We start from the raw sequence: 16,142 nt of genomic DNA, 5'->3' as shown, positions 1-16,142 counted from the left end.
AATAATATTTCTATTGCAGTGCATGTTGTAAAAAAAAAACATAAAATATCAAGAGTGTCCATTCAACTGTGAGCATTATTATCCAACATTTATAAAATAAATAAATCAGTCATGGAATATCAATGATATAACAAAATAAAAATCTCAAAAATATAATAATATCAAAGCAGATCAAGAAATTAGGTAGGGTATCAAAAGATCTTCCATGTTTCTTCTGTTTATTTCCAATTTACATGCCAAAGGATTCAAAGCTTGAGATTAAAAATGGAAACAAACTATTAAAGGTGGAGTATGTAAGATTTTCAATATTTTCTAAAATAACTACAATCATAATTAGATAGTTTTTTTTAACATGTAGGTTCCAGTCTGTCCATATTTGATGCGTTATTAAATTACAAGTTTAATTAATGACAAAAGACAAAAAGTACTTTGTCAAAGGGTCTTTGTCATTAATTAAACTTGTAATTTAATGACACATCAAATATGGACATACTGGAAACTACATGTTTTTTTTGTTTTGTTTTTTTTAAACTATCTAATTATGATTGTAGTTATTTTTTTAGTTAATTTATTTTGAAAATATTGGAAAATCTTACATACTCCACCTTTAACACAAAGGAAGTGTTTTCTCTGGGAATATTTCCATGTAGCACAAATTAGAAATGAATGAATGAAGCAGAGGCACTTCAGCTACAACCAGGAAGGGAAATACCATATACTACTGGAGATAAACATGTAGCGAAGATTCACCTTTAACACAAATAAAATTGTGGTTAAACATGGCAGGACCATTATGATTAGAGTTAGAGCACAAATGGCTCATATTGCTACTTAAAAGACTTTATGGCTAAAATACAGTTCAAACTTAGATAAGATAATTGGAGCCATTGGACAACAGCTGTCACAATTAATATCACACTACTGAGTTCTTTTATAGGTTATGTTTTATCACAAATTACTCAAAAACTCGATCACGAGACTATTTATTTGAAGAAGACCATTTCTGGTTTAAAATATGTTTACATCATACGTTTGTTTATTCTTGCAGAAAGGGTCACGTTACAACCACGGGGGCATATTGGCTACGTCAGAAAAAGGAGTGTTTTATTTTAGTTTCACAGCAGAGTTATTATTTACCCTGTATTGTGATGACACAGCAGGTTTTATACGTAGCCAAGCAGCTGTTCAAGAGTTGCACAGTTCAGTGTATCTTGTTTTAGTATCTCGGCCTGTCGTATCATTGACTAGCCTGTACTATAACACTTTCTTCACAAAGTCCCAACTATCCACAGCACAGTCAATCTTCAGCCGCCATGAGAGAAATGACGTTACTGCGCGAGACCACCTTTCCTCAAGGAAGTAAAAGGTCAAAATATGTCAGAATACTTTAAAATGGGATACAAAACATAAACATAAATAAATGCCCAGGGTTGAATAACAAGGACTAATGCTTCTTGTTCACGTCTTGTGCATTTAAATAGTTTAACAAGCTAAGTTTATGACATAAATTATGAACAGACCCTTATAATTAGGCTAGCCTGAACACTTCTGACTAGTACGAATCATCTAACAATGCTTTTTCTGCTTAAATAGTTTTCGTATTCCATCTTACACATTCAAGAATGATGTTAAGCAAGGAAGATGGAGCTTTTATAATTATTCATGACATTTTTGACGTTCATCATGGCACAATCAGATGACTTCAAAAACAAGCATTAATGTCCCTGAGACTAAAGAAAGAAAGGGGGCTGTAGTGAAAATAGTGGTTTGCTCTGAGCCACAACTACATAGGTTGTCCTTCCTGAGCACCACTGCAAATAACCAAGGACCACTAAGACCACTTTGTAGTGGTCCAGACCGCCATGGACACCACACGCTGGTCCTTTCGCATCATTTGTCAGGGACCACTCACATGAACCACTGATTTAATCGCCCCCTAGTGGCACGGACCACTCATTAGACTTAGACTTAGACTTTATTCATCCACAAGGGAAATTCTGTTGTCACAGTAGCTCAGAACAGCAATAGAGGAAGAAATAGAACAGCAATAGTAGGTAAGAAAAAAAAAGTAAATAATAATAAAATAGAATAGGTACTATCCATAAAGCAATCTGGAATATGTACAATTTTACAAAGATAAATAAAACTATCTAAAGTAAAATTAGCAATATAGAATATGGAAATTTAGAAATTTACAATATATACAACATGTGACTAAATGCAGTGCCAGTTTACACAGGGGCTTTGAAATGAATGTTAGTCATCTGTCACAAAGTGGGGAGTTATTGTACATCTGTATAGAGAATGGTAAGAATGTGTTCTTGTAGCGCTCACTGTGACAGCGCAGCTGTAAAAGTCTATTGGAGAAGGAGCTCCTTTGCCCCTCTACAGTCCGGTGGAGTGGATGAGCAGGATTGACCATAATAGAGAGCAGTTTGTCCAGAGTCCCCCTGTCCCTCACTGTCACAAATGTCTCCAGTTGACAGCCAACCACCTGTCCAGCTTTGCGGATCAGTTTGTCAATCCGAGAGATGTCCCTTTTGGATGTACTGCTGCCCCAGCAGGCCACAGCGAAGTACAGGGCACTGGAGACCACAGACTGGTAAAAGATCTCCAGCAGTTTACTGCACACATTGAAAGACCTGAGCTTCCTCAGGAAGTACAGTCTGCTCATGCCCTTCTTGTAAACAGCATTACAGTTGTCCCTCCAGTCTCGTCTGCTGTTCACATGGACTCCGAGATATTTGTAGCAGTCCACTATCTCCACCTCTGAGCCCTGGATGGTGATGGGCTCCACTGGTGTCCTCTTTCTCCTGAAGTCGATGACCAGCTCCTTTGTCTTGTCCACATTCAGGAGCAGATGGTTAGCCTGGGACCACTTCACAAAGTCTGCAATCAGTGTCCTGTACTCCATCTCCTGTCCATCCCCGATACACCCCACCACCGCAGAGTCATCAGAGAACTTCTGCAGGTGGCAGGACCCGGAGCTGTACTGGAAATCAGAGGTGTACAGAGTGAACAGGAAAGGAGACAGGACAGTGCCCTGCGGAGCTCCTACATTACTGACCACAGTATCAGACAGGGTGTTCCCCAGCCGCACATGCTGAGGTCTGCCAGACAGGTAGTCAGCAATCCAGGAGACAGTGGAGGAGCTGACACCCATCCCGAGCAGCTTGTCACTCATCAAAACAGGCTGAATAGTGTTAAAGGCACTCGAGAAATCAAAAAACATGATTCTCACCGAGCCTTTAACACTATCCAGGTGTGAGTGAGCACGCTGCAGAAGATAGATGACAGCATCATCCACACTAAGTTGAGCCTGATATGCAAACTGTAAAGGGTCCAGGGCAGATGACACGAGGGGTCTCAGCTGGGCCAGGACGAGTCTCTCAAACACCTTCATCACGTGAGATGTCAGTGCAACCGGTCTGAAGTCATTGAGGCCAGATGGGACGGGCCTCTTTGGTACCGGTACTATACAGGAGGTCTTCCATAGCACCGGTATCTTCTCCAGCTTCAGACTCAGGTTGAAGATGAGGTGCAAGACTCCAGTCAGCTGAGCAGGGTTAAACTGTGGTCCCTGCTGCAGTCCTTGGCAGGGATTATTGTCTGCCTTGTCTTTGTAGTGGTCTGGACCATTATTTAAATCAGCGTTTCTCAATTCTGGTCCTCAGGCCCCCCTGCCCTACCTGTTTTAGACATGATCCTCCTCCAGAGCACCTGAGTCAGATTATTGAACTTCCTCATCAAGTTCTTAGCAGCCTCTCAACGAGCCCTTTATTTCATTCAGGTGTGTTAAAATAGGGTTGCCTACAAAACATGCAGGGCGGGGGGGCCTGAGGACAGGAGTTGAGAAACACTGCTTTAAACCTAAACTGCTGGTCTTAGTGTACCTTGGTTATTTACAGTGATCCTTTGTAAGGAACAACTGTGACGTTGTGGCTCAGACAACTATTTTTCCAAACAAATAAAACTTTATTTATAAAGCTCTTTTCACGCAAAAGTTGCTTAAAGTGCTTTACATAATAAATACAAATGATAAAATACACAAAACCCATCACAAATTCAAGTTAAAAACATTTCAATTCCAAAATATGAACCTGATCATACAAACCTTATCACACACACACCCTCTCACACACACCTGTATTCTGCATTCTGGGGAAAAGAATACAGTTCTGTACGGTAGTAGTAGTAGTATCATAGCTCAAGTAGATTTCTTTTGCATCTGGGTCAGGTCAGCTTGATGCCATTCCTGTAAAGATTAATTTGGTATTCAACCTGTGGAATCTGAAAAAAAGTCATATCTACACAGACTGAATCACAACAAAAACTAGATCATTCAACAAAAAAAAATCCTTCAATTCACAGAAGTAATTCATTTAAGAATTAGATAAAAGCTTGGAATGACCAAGTCGCTTTGATCCAATTGAAAATATGAGGAAGGATGCTTAGGTGTTCCTAGTTTTTTGGTGATTAGCACTGCTTCCTCACAGCAAGAAAGTTCATAGATCCAATATGAGTGGCCTTTCCATTAAGAGTGTGTTTCTATGCCTTGTACCTGTGTGACTTTTCTCCATGCTACTCTGGTTTCTCCCTGCAGTAAAAAAAAAAACAAAAAAACAAAAACATGCACGTTAGGCTAATGGATGATTCTAATTTGAATGTACGTTTGGGCATGCATGGTTGTTATTAGACTAATCCGTCTGTGTTGGCCCTGTGAAGCATGCGAGATGCCCAGGGTGTCATCTTGCCACACAACCTGTGACATCTGGGATAGACACTACCTGATCCAGACCATTATGGACTGGGTATATTAAATAGATGGATGTACCTGAAGCAACTGGCACCAAACTCCTCTCAGCTCATATTTCCCTTGACTTGACATCCAGGATATCTTGCTCAGTGACATGGAAACACTCATGAATGGACTTTAAGGACATTCGCTTGTACGTCGCTCTAAGTGCACCTCTGAAGTTTCCTCTCATCTAATAAAGGGAGAAAAGAAATTACCCCTACAGGGACCCACTTCCACTTTCTCCACTAATCTTGTTTGGTTGATTACACAGAAATCAAGCATTTTGCGCGAAGTGCTTATTAAGCCCGAAGTAAACAGCACCCTCTGTTTCTTTATGTTTACCTCTGCACAAGCTGAAACTCCAAATATTTGGAGAGCTAAAAGAACAGAAAATAATCCTCATTATGCTCCAGCAATTTAAAGATTTGCAGCCCAAAATAAGTGGAAGGATTATATTGTTTTAACCAGAAAGCATAGTTCTCACAGATGACAGTAGAAAACATGCAAGAATCAATAAATACAGGCTTTTCACGCTTTGCATTTTTATTAAATTATTCAGTTCCAGTATAAAACAGAGGATATAACAAAATGAAAACGTGTCCTCTTGAAATATTTGTCCAACAGCACTAAATTACTGCATCGCAAATACTTCAGTCATCACACACAATGATCATCATAAATACAAGTCAATAAGTTAAGTTTTTTAAGTATAATGTCAGAAAGGCACTTTAGTCATTTTGTTAATTAAATCATTCTTCGATCATTATCAGTAAGAATTCATGTTATTTAACTGTGCTGACAAAATGTCTTCTGATTAAGATACAATTACCCACAAAAATTACAACTACATTTGAGGTTTTACATATTTTTCTATTTCTAAGGAATTCCTGAGCTGTAGTCATTTTACATTCAATTCATGTGAATTACACTTAATGTTTAAAAAAAAAAAAAAAAAAAGTAAAGAGAACATAGCAAGCTGACAAACCCTTAAATACAAATCATACTAGACATATAAGAAGAAACTTGCAATCACAAGATATTTTTACTATATATTAGCAGTAGTTTTACAGTTTTGGACAAAAATGCTGGTTTCATTTATTCATTTGACATAAGAAAACTGATAAAAAGTTGTGTTTAAATACGAGTTACAGCCAGCAGCTGCTTAATGTCAATGGTGTGTACACTAAGCAGACATAGACATGCTGTTAGTCGTTTAAACTTAGACTCAAAGAGGAGAAGAATTAATTCCCATAATGTCTAACTTTAACCTAAAAGGGATTAACCTAAGATAAGTTGTATTTTACACAGAAAATGGCAGCAAAAACAAAACAACAACAGTCAAGACATCTTACGCTATCAATAAGATCAACTTTTAAACTGCAGCAGCAGCTACAAACGGCATCATATACTTACCTCAGTCTTTAAAAAGCTTCTCTGTAATGCTGGTTATTATGAAGTTTTGAACCAAGAAATCCATTACTCAAAGACGCCAACCAGTATGATGAGTAAAAGTAGGAAACCTCCACACATGGCCAGGTAGAGAAGTTTCTGTCAACAAACCAGGACAAATGAAGGCTCAGACAAACTGGCTGCAGAAGAGGAAGACCTGCTCACAAAGCTATTAAAGTGTTTAACTGATGACTGAGTTATCTAAACAATAGTAAGTGAGCAGATGGATAAATGTGCTGTTCAAGAACTGGAGATTTTTTAGGTGTGGAGACGTTACCTCATGCAGAACTCTCAGCAGGTCTCATGCAGGGGGTTTGGTTAGTCCGACGGACAGGCCCACAATTAGTGCAATGACAGCAAGCAGGATCAACAGAGCAAAGGCAAGGATAATGTATTTCTGTCAAGTGAAGAAGCTGTTATGTGAAGTTTAACTAAAAGACAGACAGCTTTAAAAATGCGATGAAGAAATGCAATTTTAACTCATCAGCTGCCAGCCATTGTTAAAGCAGATGTTTTTGGCAGCTGGCGAGTTAATGGTCGTCTTAAAAAAAAACAACAACCCTTATTTCAGGTTTTATTTTCATCAATTCAGACAATTTAGCAAATTATTGCAATGGAATGACACATACTCTTCTGGATTTCTTCTGGTATCTCACAGCTTTTTTCGTCTCTTCCTTTGCCCGACAAATGTACTCTGTTGCATTGGAGACGTTATTCTCAATGTTGTTCACCATATCACCCTGTAAACGAATGCATCCAAAGTCTTTATATATTGCACCTGATGTAGGGATTGATCCTGCCGAGTGTTTAACAAGAAATAATCCATAAAAAGTTTTCTTTTTTTTCACCTGAGTTTCTACCAGCATGGCCATGTCCATGAACATGGCATGAAGCTCTTTGATGCTCGACTCCAAACGCACAATGTCCTGGTGACGGGACTCTATCTCGTTTAAGGCCTGGCGCGTGATCTGGGAATCAGAAATGATCTGAGGGAGAAAGACCAACATGTGATTTCATCATAAACTACAAAAACAAAGATTTTTTTTTCTTTTTTGTCTTTGACGAAAAAAAAAGAAAGCAACATACAATGCCATTCATAATGCTGGACTTTTACGTGCCAAATCAGCAGTAATGACCATTAGGCAATTAACACAGTATGCTAATGTATTAGAAAACGTACGTCAGTTGTGAAGATTGACGGATTTCCACTTTCCAACATGTCCTCTAGTTCTTCATTGGTGGTCACTCTTCCAGCTGCAAAAATAAAAAGAAAAGAATCTAAGCAAAGAAATACGATTCACTAGTTACGTTTGATTTATGATGTTTTGGTGTCAGCAGAAAATCCGACACTTGTCTCAGATTTCAGGCATAGTTTTCAGAAGAAATTAGGCTAATTTATTTCTATAGCAAAACTCAACGACAAGGTGTATTCAAATAAAACACATATTTGATGTGTAATCCGAATACACCCCCCCCAAAAAAAGTATACCTGAAACCATTTTTCAAGGATACACCTTAGACTGAAGGCTTAATTAATTGCTGCCTAATTCTAAGGAATCTTCCATCATCATTAATCTTATTTTTAATCATTATTTTAATGTGGTGGATATGGACAGGTAGCTTATCCTATGAAATACCCACTTTTCTGCTCAATAAAATGTTATGCAAAACAAGAGTATCTAATCTTACAGAACAACGTCAACATGTTGGAGCCTGATGGCTCATGCACAGGCTGAATCCAGCACTGATAAACAACTCAATCATTCACCAGTTAAAACAGATCAAGTGAACACTTGTTATATAAAACTGTGAAGTCTGAACTGTTAAACGTCTTATGGAAGGAAATACTTCAGCATTTTTACATGGCAATAACTGTGTCTTGTGTGTATTTATGTATATTCCCTATATCTTTAGGGACATTCTGTCTCAGAGTGATGCAGAAAAACTGGTTCATGCTTTTGTTACTTCGAGATTAGATTACTGTAACTCTCTATTGTAACTCTCTATTACTGGGCTGTCCTAAATATGCCCTGAAAAGCCTTCAGCTGGTCTAGAATTCAGCAACCAGAGTCCTGACCAGAACCAGCAGGAGAGATCATATTTCTCCAGTTTTAGCCTCTCTTCATTGGCTGCCTGTTGAATCTAGAATAGAAAAATCCTTCTTCTTACATATAAAGCGCTCCACAACCAAGCATCACTATATATCAAAGACCTCATAGTTCCTTATATACCAAGCAGAGTACTTCATTCCCAGACTGCAGGCTTACTTGTGGTTCCTAGAGTCTCAAAGAGCCGAGCAGGAGGCAGAGCCTTTGGTTATCAGGCCCCTCTCTTATGGAATAAGCTCCCAGTTAGTGTTAGGGAAGCAGACACCCTCCCCATCTTTAAGACTAGGCTGAAGACTTATCTTTTTGATAAGTCCTATAGCTAGGGATGGTTAGCATCCCTTAGTTATGCTGCTATAGGTTTAGACTGCTGAGGGACATTTCCTGATACACTGAGCTTCTTTCTTTTTCTCTTTATCTCTCTCTTTTATCCCTCCCCCCCAATAACAGTGTTGCATCATTAACATGTATGTCTCCTGTCTCAGCAGGTCTCCCTGGCCGGGAGTAGCAGTTCCTGTTGTCTGTTGTCTTTCTGTCCTCTTCCCCCCACACAGCAGAGGCAGATGGCTGCCTCTCCTTGAGCCGGGTTCTGCCGGAGGTTTCCTTCCTGTTAAAGGGGAGTTTTTTCCTTCCCACTGTTGCCAGTGTGCTTGCTCAGGATGGGAGATTGAGTTGGACTCAACTCAATCTGTTGGTTTCCTTATATATGCTATTATGAATTGGCCTTCATTATATTTTCTTCTCTGTCTGTAAAGCGTCTTGAGATGGCATTGCCGTGATTTGACGCTATATAAATAAAGTTGAATTGAATTGAATTGTATTTTATATCTGCTGTGTAATTTTAGTAAAAAATACTCCACCATCACATTTCAGGAATGCTACGTACTACGACCAGGACCGTAAGGTTTGTGTTTGTCAGAAATGTTTGAAGTATCTGCGGTACAAAGGAACATGACATCTCTCACAAAGACACACCTGCTGGATCTCTATAAACAGTAAGCTGTCCCTCCTGTTGTGAAACCATCTCCCTGGAGAGACAGATCTCTGTGCCGCTGCTTATTGTGTCACACACTTTTCAAAATGGCTATTCCTCAGAGAGACAAACTGAGCAAAGCACACGGTCAGCACACATCTTTTAAAGTCACCAAACACTAAATCAGTCTTTTTTTTTCCAGAATGAGCTGAAGTAATGGTGAAAGCCTTTGACATGCTCAGGATTTGAGTGTTTTAGCAAATGCTGGTGAACTAGTGTTACACAGGCCCCTGAGCCCTCTGCCTGTTTCCAGGGCAACGTAAACACAGCAAGGCATCTCCAGTATCAAGCCTGTCTAAAGTGTGGAGTAATAGAGCCTCTCATTATACCGGCCGCAGGGACTGTGGGAAACACTTTTTATTTGCTCTTCACTGTTGTCTCCTGTTACATGGATGTGGATGTAACTATGAAGATGTTTTGAAAAGAAACTAAATATATGGAGGTTACTTGAGAAATAATGGGAAATATCAAAGCTCACCCCACTGTTGGTATTTCACACATAATGTTTATCCTGGAGAAGTTTTCAGCACCTACCTCTTGCTGGTTGTATCTTTACCAGTTGGGTTCAATCTTTTTTTTTTTTTTTTTCTTTTTCTTTACTCTATAATGTACAGACAATAAGCCTTTTTCACATTTTGAGGAAAAGATGAAAAGCCTTTTAAACATGAAAAACTACAGCTGTACTTCTGGTCTGGATTCATCAGAAAAGTGTTTAGAGAATCAAAGAGGAAGCTGGTGTGGTCTGTTTCCTGGATCCTGTCCTAACAGAGACCTCAACTTCTCATTGTTGTATCTCCAGATTTACAAGCCTTATACTGACAAACCAGCAATGTCAAATCATTTTCACACAACTGGTTTAACAAATAGAAATGCTTTATACTAAGGAATTGTTTTAGGCCTCAAGCATACCCAGAGAGTCTAAACTCTTGTCACCTACTTATTTCCAGCTGTCTTTGAATCCTTCCTTTGCTCCTTTCCCGAAAGGACACCTGAGTCGCATTGTACTGGGTCATGACCTCCACAAACTTCCTGGACAGCACAGTGTGCTGAGGAAAAGTGAAAATAGAAGCACAAGGGGTGTGAATGTGCCGTGCACATTCTAAGATGCAAACTTTCAGGACCTGATGCCACACAAAGCAGTTTAGATGTTAACTAAATTGTTTGGAATAACAAAAACAATTGTTGTTTTTGTTATTGTTTTACATCCAACCAAAATAACAGAGATGCATCTCAGTAAAACCATGATGGCTATTTTCCTGATGATGAACCACTAACAGAAAAGTGTTAATGCCCTTGCATGGACAGGATATGTAACAGACTTTCCAGTCATTGATTAGTTTCCTGACCTGTGTTTTCTGGATCCTGAAGTCAACAGAAGATCTGTTGGCCACATCATCTTTTGGCATGCTTTGCTCCATGGCTTCACAGGAAGAGAGTTAGAATGAAAAGGTTATCCAACTTCAGGTTATGTAAGTGTTTCTTAGTGAAAGTTAGTGAAAGAATGACAATTAAAACATGGTAAGACTCACATTTTAGTTTAGTTTTCACCACATTAGCGTTCCCTTTGATATCATTGGTCAGTGCGCCGAGCTGATCCTTTGTTCCTTACCGTGGAACAAAAAGGATGCACATCAGGTTGGGTTTATTTATGAGAAAGGATAGGTCATCAGTAAATATTGGGGTCATTATGTTACTTGGCAACAATGCTGAGGCAGTGGTCAGAAAGCAAAAGCACTTATTTCTCATTTTCCCAGTCACCATTCAATAATCACCACAGATGCCAGGTCACTGTAAGCTGGAGTGTCTTTGTCATGCAAGTCTCTGCTCACAAACTGGAAAAGGTCTGGTGCAGTTGTTGTTTTCTAACTGAGCTTATTTTACAAATGTCCACATTGTGCACCTTCAAATCATTGAAATGCTTTCCTTTTTACTTTTTTGTTTTTTTATAGTAAAATCTGCATTAAACATTTGCATTAAAAAAAAAAAAAAAAAAAAACATTTGGAAACAGCAGTTTGTCCCTACTCAACCTGTCAGAAGTCGAGCTAAAATGTTGGAAGTTTAGGGCCAAAACTGTGCGCTATTTCCTCCACAAGTTTCCTGCCAGCGAGCCATCCAAGAAGAAAGTGCAACAAAGGAAATTAGACATCTGTTGCATGTTTGCTTCATGCCCAAAGAGTCTAAACCTGTCCAAGCTTTTCTGCTCTATCCTGTGAGTTTTATGTGTGTTTTGCCAATTCCAACAAAATGTCATTTCTGGGCACATTACATTCAGAGAAACTCGATAATTCAAGTGATAAATACAAAGCATCTAAAAAATCTAACATGTAATAAATGAGATTACAGTTATTCACTGAAATAATTATAAAAATGGACTTAAAAACAAACTTACTGTCATCTGGGTTGGGTGCAGACAGAATCATGCTGTGCAGCTTCCTCACTTCTTCTACTTGGTAGGAGATCTTATCAATGAGTCCTCTCACTTCCTCCACCTACATTAACCAATAAATAACTCAATAACTCAGCAGGATCTTGTACTATCCTAAGCACACATCCAGGAGGTTCCAGTCATACTAACCCTCCTGAAAAAGCTCTCCATGAAGACATCCCTGCAGTCCACTGGAACTGCAGCTTCCTCCACCACTTGTGTGTTGCTCTGTATGGATGAAAATAAATTCGTTTGAATGAGTTTTTGTGCGTGCTAGGATGGTTTAGCTGTCTATGTCTGCCCAAAGCTAGAGGAAGCACTTACAGCAGTCAGTTCAGCCAGTCGGTCTTTCATCCCACCGATACGCGCGTCTCCTGCTCAGGGAATTTCTAACACAACATCCACCGTCTCATCTTCAAAATCTGCATCTAGAGACTTACACAGACCCACGGTGTGGATGGTCAACGCTCGACAAGTTGACAAAAAAGTAGACCTATAAAAGCCAGCAGACTGTGGAGGCGCAGGCCTGAGTGGAAAAGGTTACGAGGAAACAGGCGGAGAAATCGGAGCGGAGCGCGTCAGGCCTGAAAGTTGTAATTCAAAACTAAATTGGAGAAGCAGCTTTTAAAAAAAGTAGCATGAATAAAACGCCTAAATGTTTTTTTTTGGAAACACAATGAGCCGAAATGCCCTACGGCACAAGCGTTTAGGAACCGCAACAGATTCAAAATAGCCTCTTATCAAGGATACGCCTCCTTTTCCACCTCTACACACACACATACCCACACCCACTCTCACACACACTCACCTTATCTGTTTTCTAGGTACAGACCCTCAAATAAGTTTCATAGCACCGTAAAATGACAAATAAACTCATATAACGTTTTGTAAGGATGTGGATAGAAAGAAACGTCACCTCCATGACAAGCTGCTTTTGCGTAACTGAGTCCTTTCTGCCTCCTCTACTAAAATCGTGTTGTTAGTTTTTAGTTTAGCTTAGCTTTGTTTTGTTTTTTGTTTTTTTGTTTTTTGTTTTATCTTTTAGTTTTTTCGTAGTTCGATACTTCGGACGCAAAACAACAGGTAAATGAGAAGGACTGATAACTAAATAATTAATCAACAAGACACAAACTGTTCCTTACCTGGCCACGGGGTGGCGCTGTATACTTTCATTTGGATTCAAGCTCGCTTTGGTGGACAGATACGTGACTAGTGATTACCCATTATGAGCTGCTTATACGTAAACAAAATAATCTAATTAATTTTTTCAAAACTGAAATTAACAAACCAAAAGTCTAAAAAAAATACTCTTCTGATGCAGAAAACGATTTTGTTTTACAATTTACTTTAAGGGTGGGGTCTGTTTTTACTTTACAGCATGGTTTTGACGAGTGATTGAATAAATTGTAACTGAAATATGTTTATAAACTGAAGTCATCTCTGAATCCGTTTTCCTTCAACAGACTTCAGCTTAAAACACCCATCCTCAGCAGCATCCGTGCTCTGCGCAGAGAGCTCAGGGTGTTCCCCCAAAGATGAAGCCAAAACCTAAATGAATCATAAGACCAAAGGTTAGAACGTATCATTAGGATACATTCTCGCACGTGTTTAAGTGTATAACACAGTGCAAATCTTGATCAAATTCATTCCCCCTGCAGTCTCCAATTACGCACAAACAATGCCATTTACGCACAAGCTTAACGCCCCTCCTCGAAAGGTCCAAAAGTGACATCACGTTTTGCAATTCCCACGTTGGGTCCAGTAGTTCAGTGCGCCTCCACTGAGCTCTTCTATTCCTCTCAGTTTCCAGATGCAGACACTGAAACTCAAAGAGCTGCAAGCTGAAAGTGGGGACATACAACACGGACTATAACTTTCCGCGTGGAAATTTGGCTCAGATTGCGCCATGACAGGGCAACTTCTTAAGGTTTCCTGCCTTTCACCTGTACTCTAAATTGAATGCCTTAGAGGAAGTTTTTCTGCTGTTTTAACATTTTTAAGTTTGGATACATATGGACTGAAAAAAAACATTTTCATCATCATCTTGGAACAATGCGCAGCTTCTGGATTCATCTTTATGTCGGGATTTAAGTTCTTTCATAGAAAATAACACAAATGGTATATTTTTCAAGAGCAATGGAATTTTGTTTGCAAATTCATATTTTGACAGCTTTTGTCTCCTCTATCAAGGTAAGACTCGTTTGCAGAGCTATAGTCCTCTCTCATACAGGCTACTGGCCTGATCGTTTGTTGTATGGTTGTTTTGATAAGAATGTTTTACTTTTTCTCCCACAGGTTTTTGCTCAAGTGCAGCCAAATGGGAAGCATCCAGGTAGTCAGAAGTTTCCTCCCATGCCATTTTAGATTACAACACACTACATATGGATGAATTCAATCCTTCATGAGAACAAAGTGTTTTACTATTTGCAGGCACACCGGCCAGCGGATGTTATTTATTTACTTCTCAATAATTAAAACCGTCTGTTGCATAAATAAGTTTTGCAGCTGTTTAGTTGATCATCATTAATCTTTTAACCCACCTTAAAATCCAGAAGTGAATGCTGGGAGAATACTTGCAGAGAAATGAGGCAAAAGTCCTTTTTTGGATACTTGTTTACCTGTGAACTCTCTCTCTAGGCCTGCAGGTGTTGGCCACAGCCTCACATTATTGGCCACTTGATGCTGTAGATGGAATCCGTGAACTGTGGGACCAGATTGGAAACAGACCAGGTTATATTATTGGGAGTAACATAAGTATGTGCACAGATAACCTCTCCTGGAAATGTTTCTGCTGATTGATCTCTGTTTCAGTGTCTAGCCACAGTCACTGTGCTTTTTAAAAGTTGTATTTCACTTTAATTATATGGGTGTTGTTATAGATCAAATTATTTTACCTGAAACATATTTAATAGCATATCTGATAGTTATTCCATTGTCACTTCTGTTATATTCTTTTGTTTTTTTTTTTGTTTTTTTTACAATCTTTGGGAAAAATTCTCACAAGATAACAAGGGATCGGGTATAGATGTGAGCATGATGTGTCGTCTCACTCTGATGTCTTTTTTAGCGCTGCCATTGTGCACGCAGCTCAGCATCACTCTGTCTCATACCTGTGCAGCACATCCCTCCTGTTGTCTTGCTCTCACCGTTCTTTTGCTGTTAAGTGTCTGTATTGGTGTGAATCACTGTTTTTTTCTCTGTTGTCTTTGTCCAGCTCTCAGAATCCACAACCACACTGTGCTCCCTTCCTCCCATAACTCTTCTTATGTGTATACCAATGACTCTGCCTACACTAACATTTCTGCAACAGTAGGTGAGGATCCATCACTTCCCCTGTGACTGAAATTCATTTGTGCATCACACACTGCTCTCCATTGTCTTTGCTGTTTCTCCACACGGTTGGGCTCAGCATTTCACAGCTTTCTCTCATCCTCACAGCACAAAATGATGAACTTCTGGACTTTAAATAGGAGATTATTCTTCATGTTTGGTCAAATCAGAATTGCAATAGCCCATTTAAGTTGACTTTTACATAGTTTATGGGATACGTAAAAAGCTGGAAAACCTTCCTGATCAGTTGACTATTGAATATACAGACCGCCCAGCTTTGCATTCATAAGTAAAACTGATAATTGTGATTTGCTGCAGACATTGTTGAAGGAATGGTCAATAAGGGAATCTTTCTGAATGGTGATAACGGCGGCACTTTTCTTCACTTTGGAAACTACCAGAACTCTTGCATAAGTGATCCCATGTTGTGCGGTCCTGAGGGTAAGAACCGGGTGCTTTATTTCTACTCTTACTTGACAAAGTCTGCTATGTTCAGTGGCCACAGTGATTTATTATTATTTTTTAGGCATTACCTTCTCCTTTTTTTGGAAAAACCATGAGCCAGAGTCTCGCTTTGCAATATCCTCTGGAGGGAAAGTTATCTCCAATGGCTTCTCAGTCTACACCAACTCTTACAGAGGATTTGTGGAGTTTTACACTCGAGGCAACAACCACAGGTGGAAGACTGATATCGAAGTTCCAGGTATCCCGCATGAATTTCCCTTGTCCTTTTTTGCTTGCTTGTTTTTTTCTTAAACAGATGTTCAAATTAAATGCATTTCTTCCACATTTTTCTGTGTGTGTGTAATTGCTTTATGTTTAGGCCAACCAACATGCGACTGCAGCTGCTGTTGATTTGGAAAGTCAAGTTTGCGTTTCAGAAATACATAGCTGCACCACACAGCCTAAATATTGAATGAGATGAGGTCACTTCCCATCTTAAATTAAATAACCTCTGACAATTAGGATTGGCCAAGATAGACTGGTTGTTATGTGAAGTC

General features: G+C 39.2%; 2 protein-coding genes across 2 annotated transcripts in view; one reads left to right on the top strand and one right to left on the bottom strand.

Moving 5' to 3' along the window:
- Positions 1–6,548: 6,548 nt before the first annotated feature.
- Positions 6,549–12,165, bottom strand: stx2b (syntaxin 2b; the record flags this gene model as incomplete). Its single annotated transcript, XM_079251420.1, has 10 exons — positions 6,549–6,644; positions 6,877–6,987; positions 7,096–7,233; positions 7,428–7,501; positions 10,323–10,431; positions 10,732–10,805; positions 10,915–10,989; positions 11,776–11,875; positions 11,962–12,039; positions 12,136–12,165. The coding sequence occupies 10 exons, from the start codon at positions 12,163–12,165 to the stop codon at positions 6,549–6,551; spliced, it is 885 nt and encodes a 294-aa protein (XP_079107546.1).
- Positions 12,166–13,881: 1,716 nt separating this feature from the next.
- adgrd1 (adhesion G protein-coupled receptor D1) overlaps positions 13,882–16,142 on the top strand; it is a gene marked incomplete at its 3' end in the record, with an annotated part of 28,376 nt that continues 26,115 nt past the window's right edge. Inside the window, exons 1-6 of the mRNA XM_079251706.1 lie at positions 13,882–14,001; positions 14,107–14,143; positions 14,449–14,565; positions 15,026–15,124; positions 15,460–15,582; positions 15,668–15,844. Coding sequence (XP_079107832.1) covers positions 13,927–14,001; positions 14,107–14,143; positions 14,449–14,565; positions 15,026–15,124; positions 15,460–15,582; positions 15,668–15,844 — 628 coding nt within the window. The 5' untranslated portion in view covers positions 13,882–13,926. The remainder of the gene's footprint in view (positions 14,002–14,106; positions 14,144–14,448; positions 14,566–15,025; positions 15,125–15,459; positions 15,583–15,667; positions 15,845–16,142) is intronic.

Source organism: Telmatherina bonti, assembly GCF_933228915.1.
Source record: "Telmatherina bonti genome assembly, chromosome: 13".
Classification (NCBI taxonomy): Eukaryota; Metazoa; Chordata; class Actinopteri; order Atheriniformes; family Telmatherinidae; genus Telmatherina; species Telmatherina bonti.
Note: the sequence above shows the minus strand (reverse complement) of the source record. Positions and strands in the feature narration are given on the sequence as shown.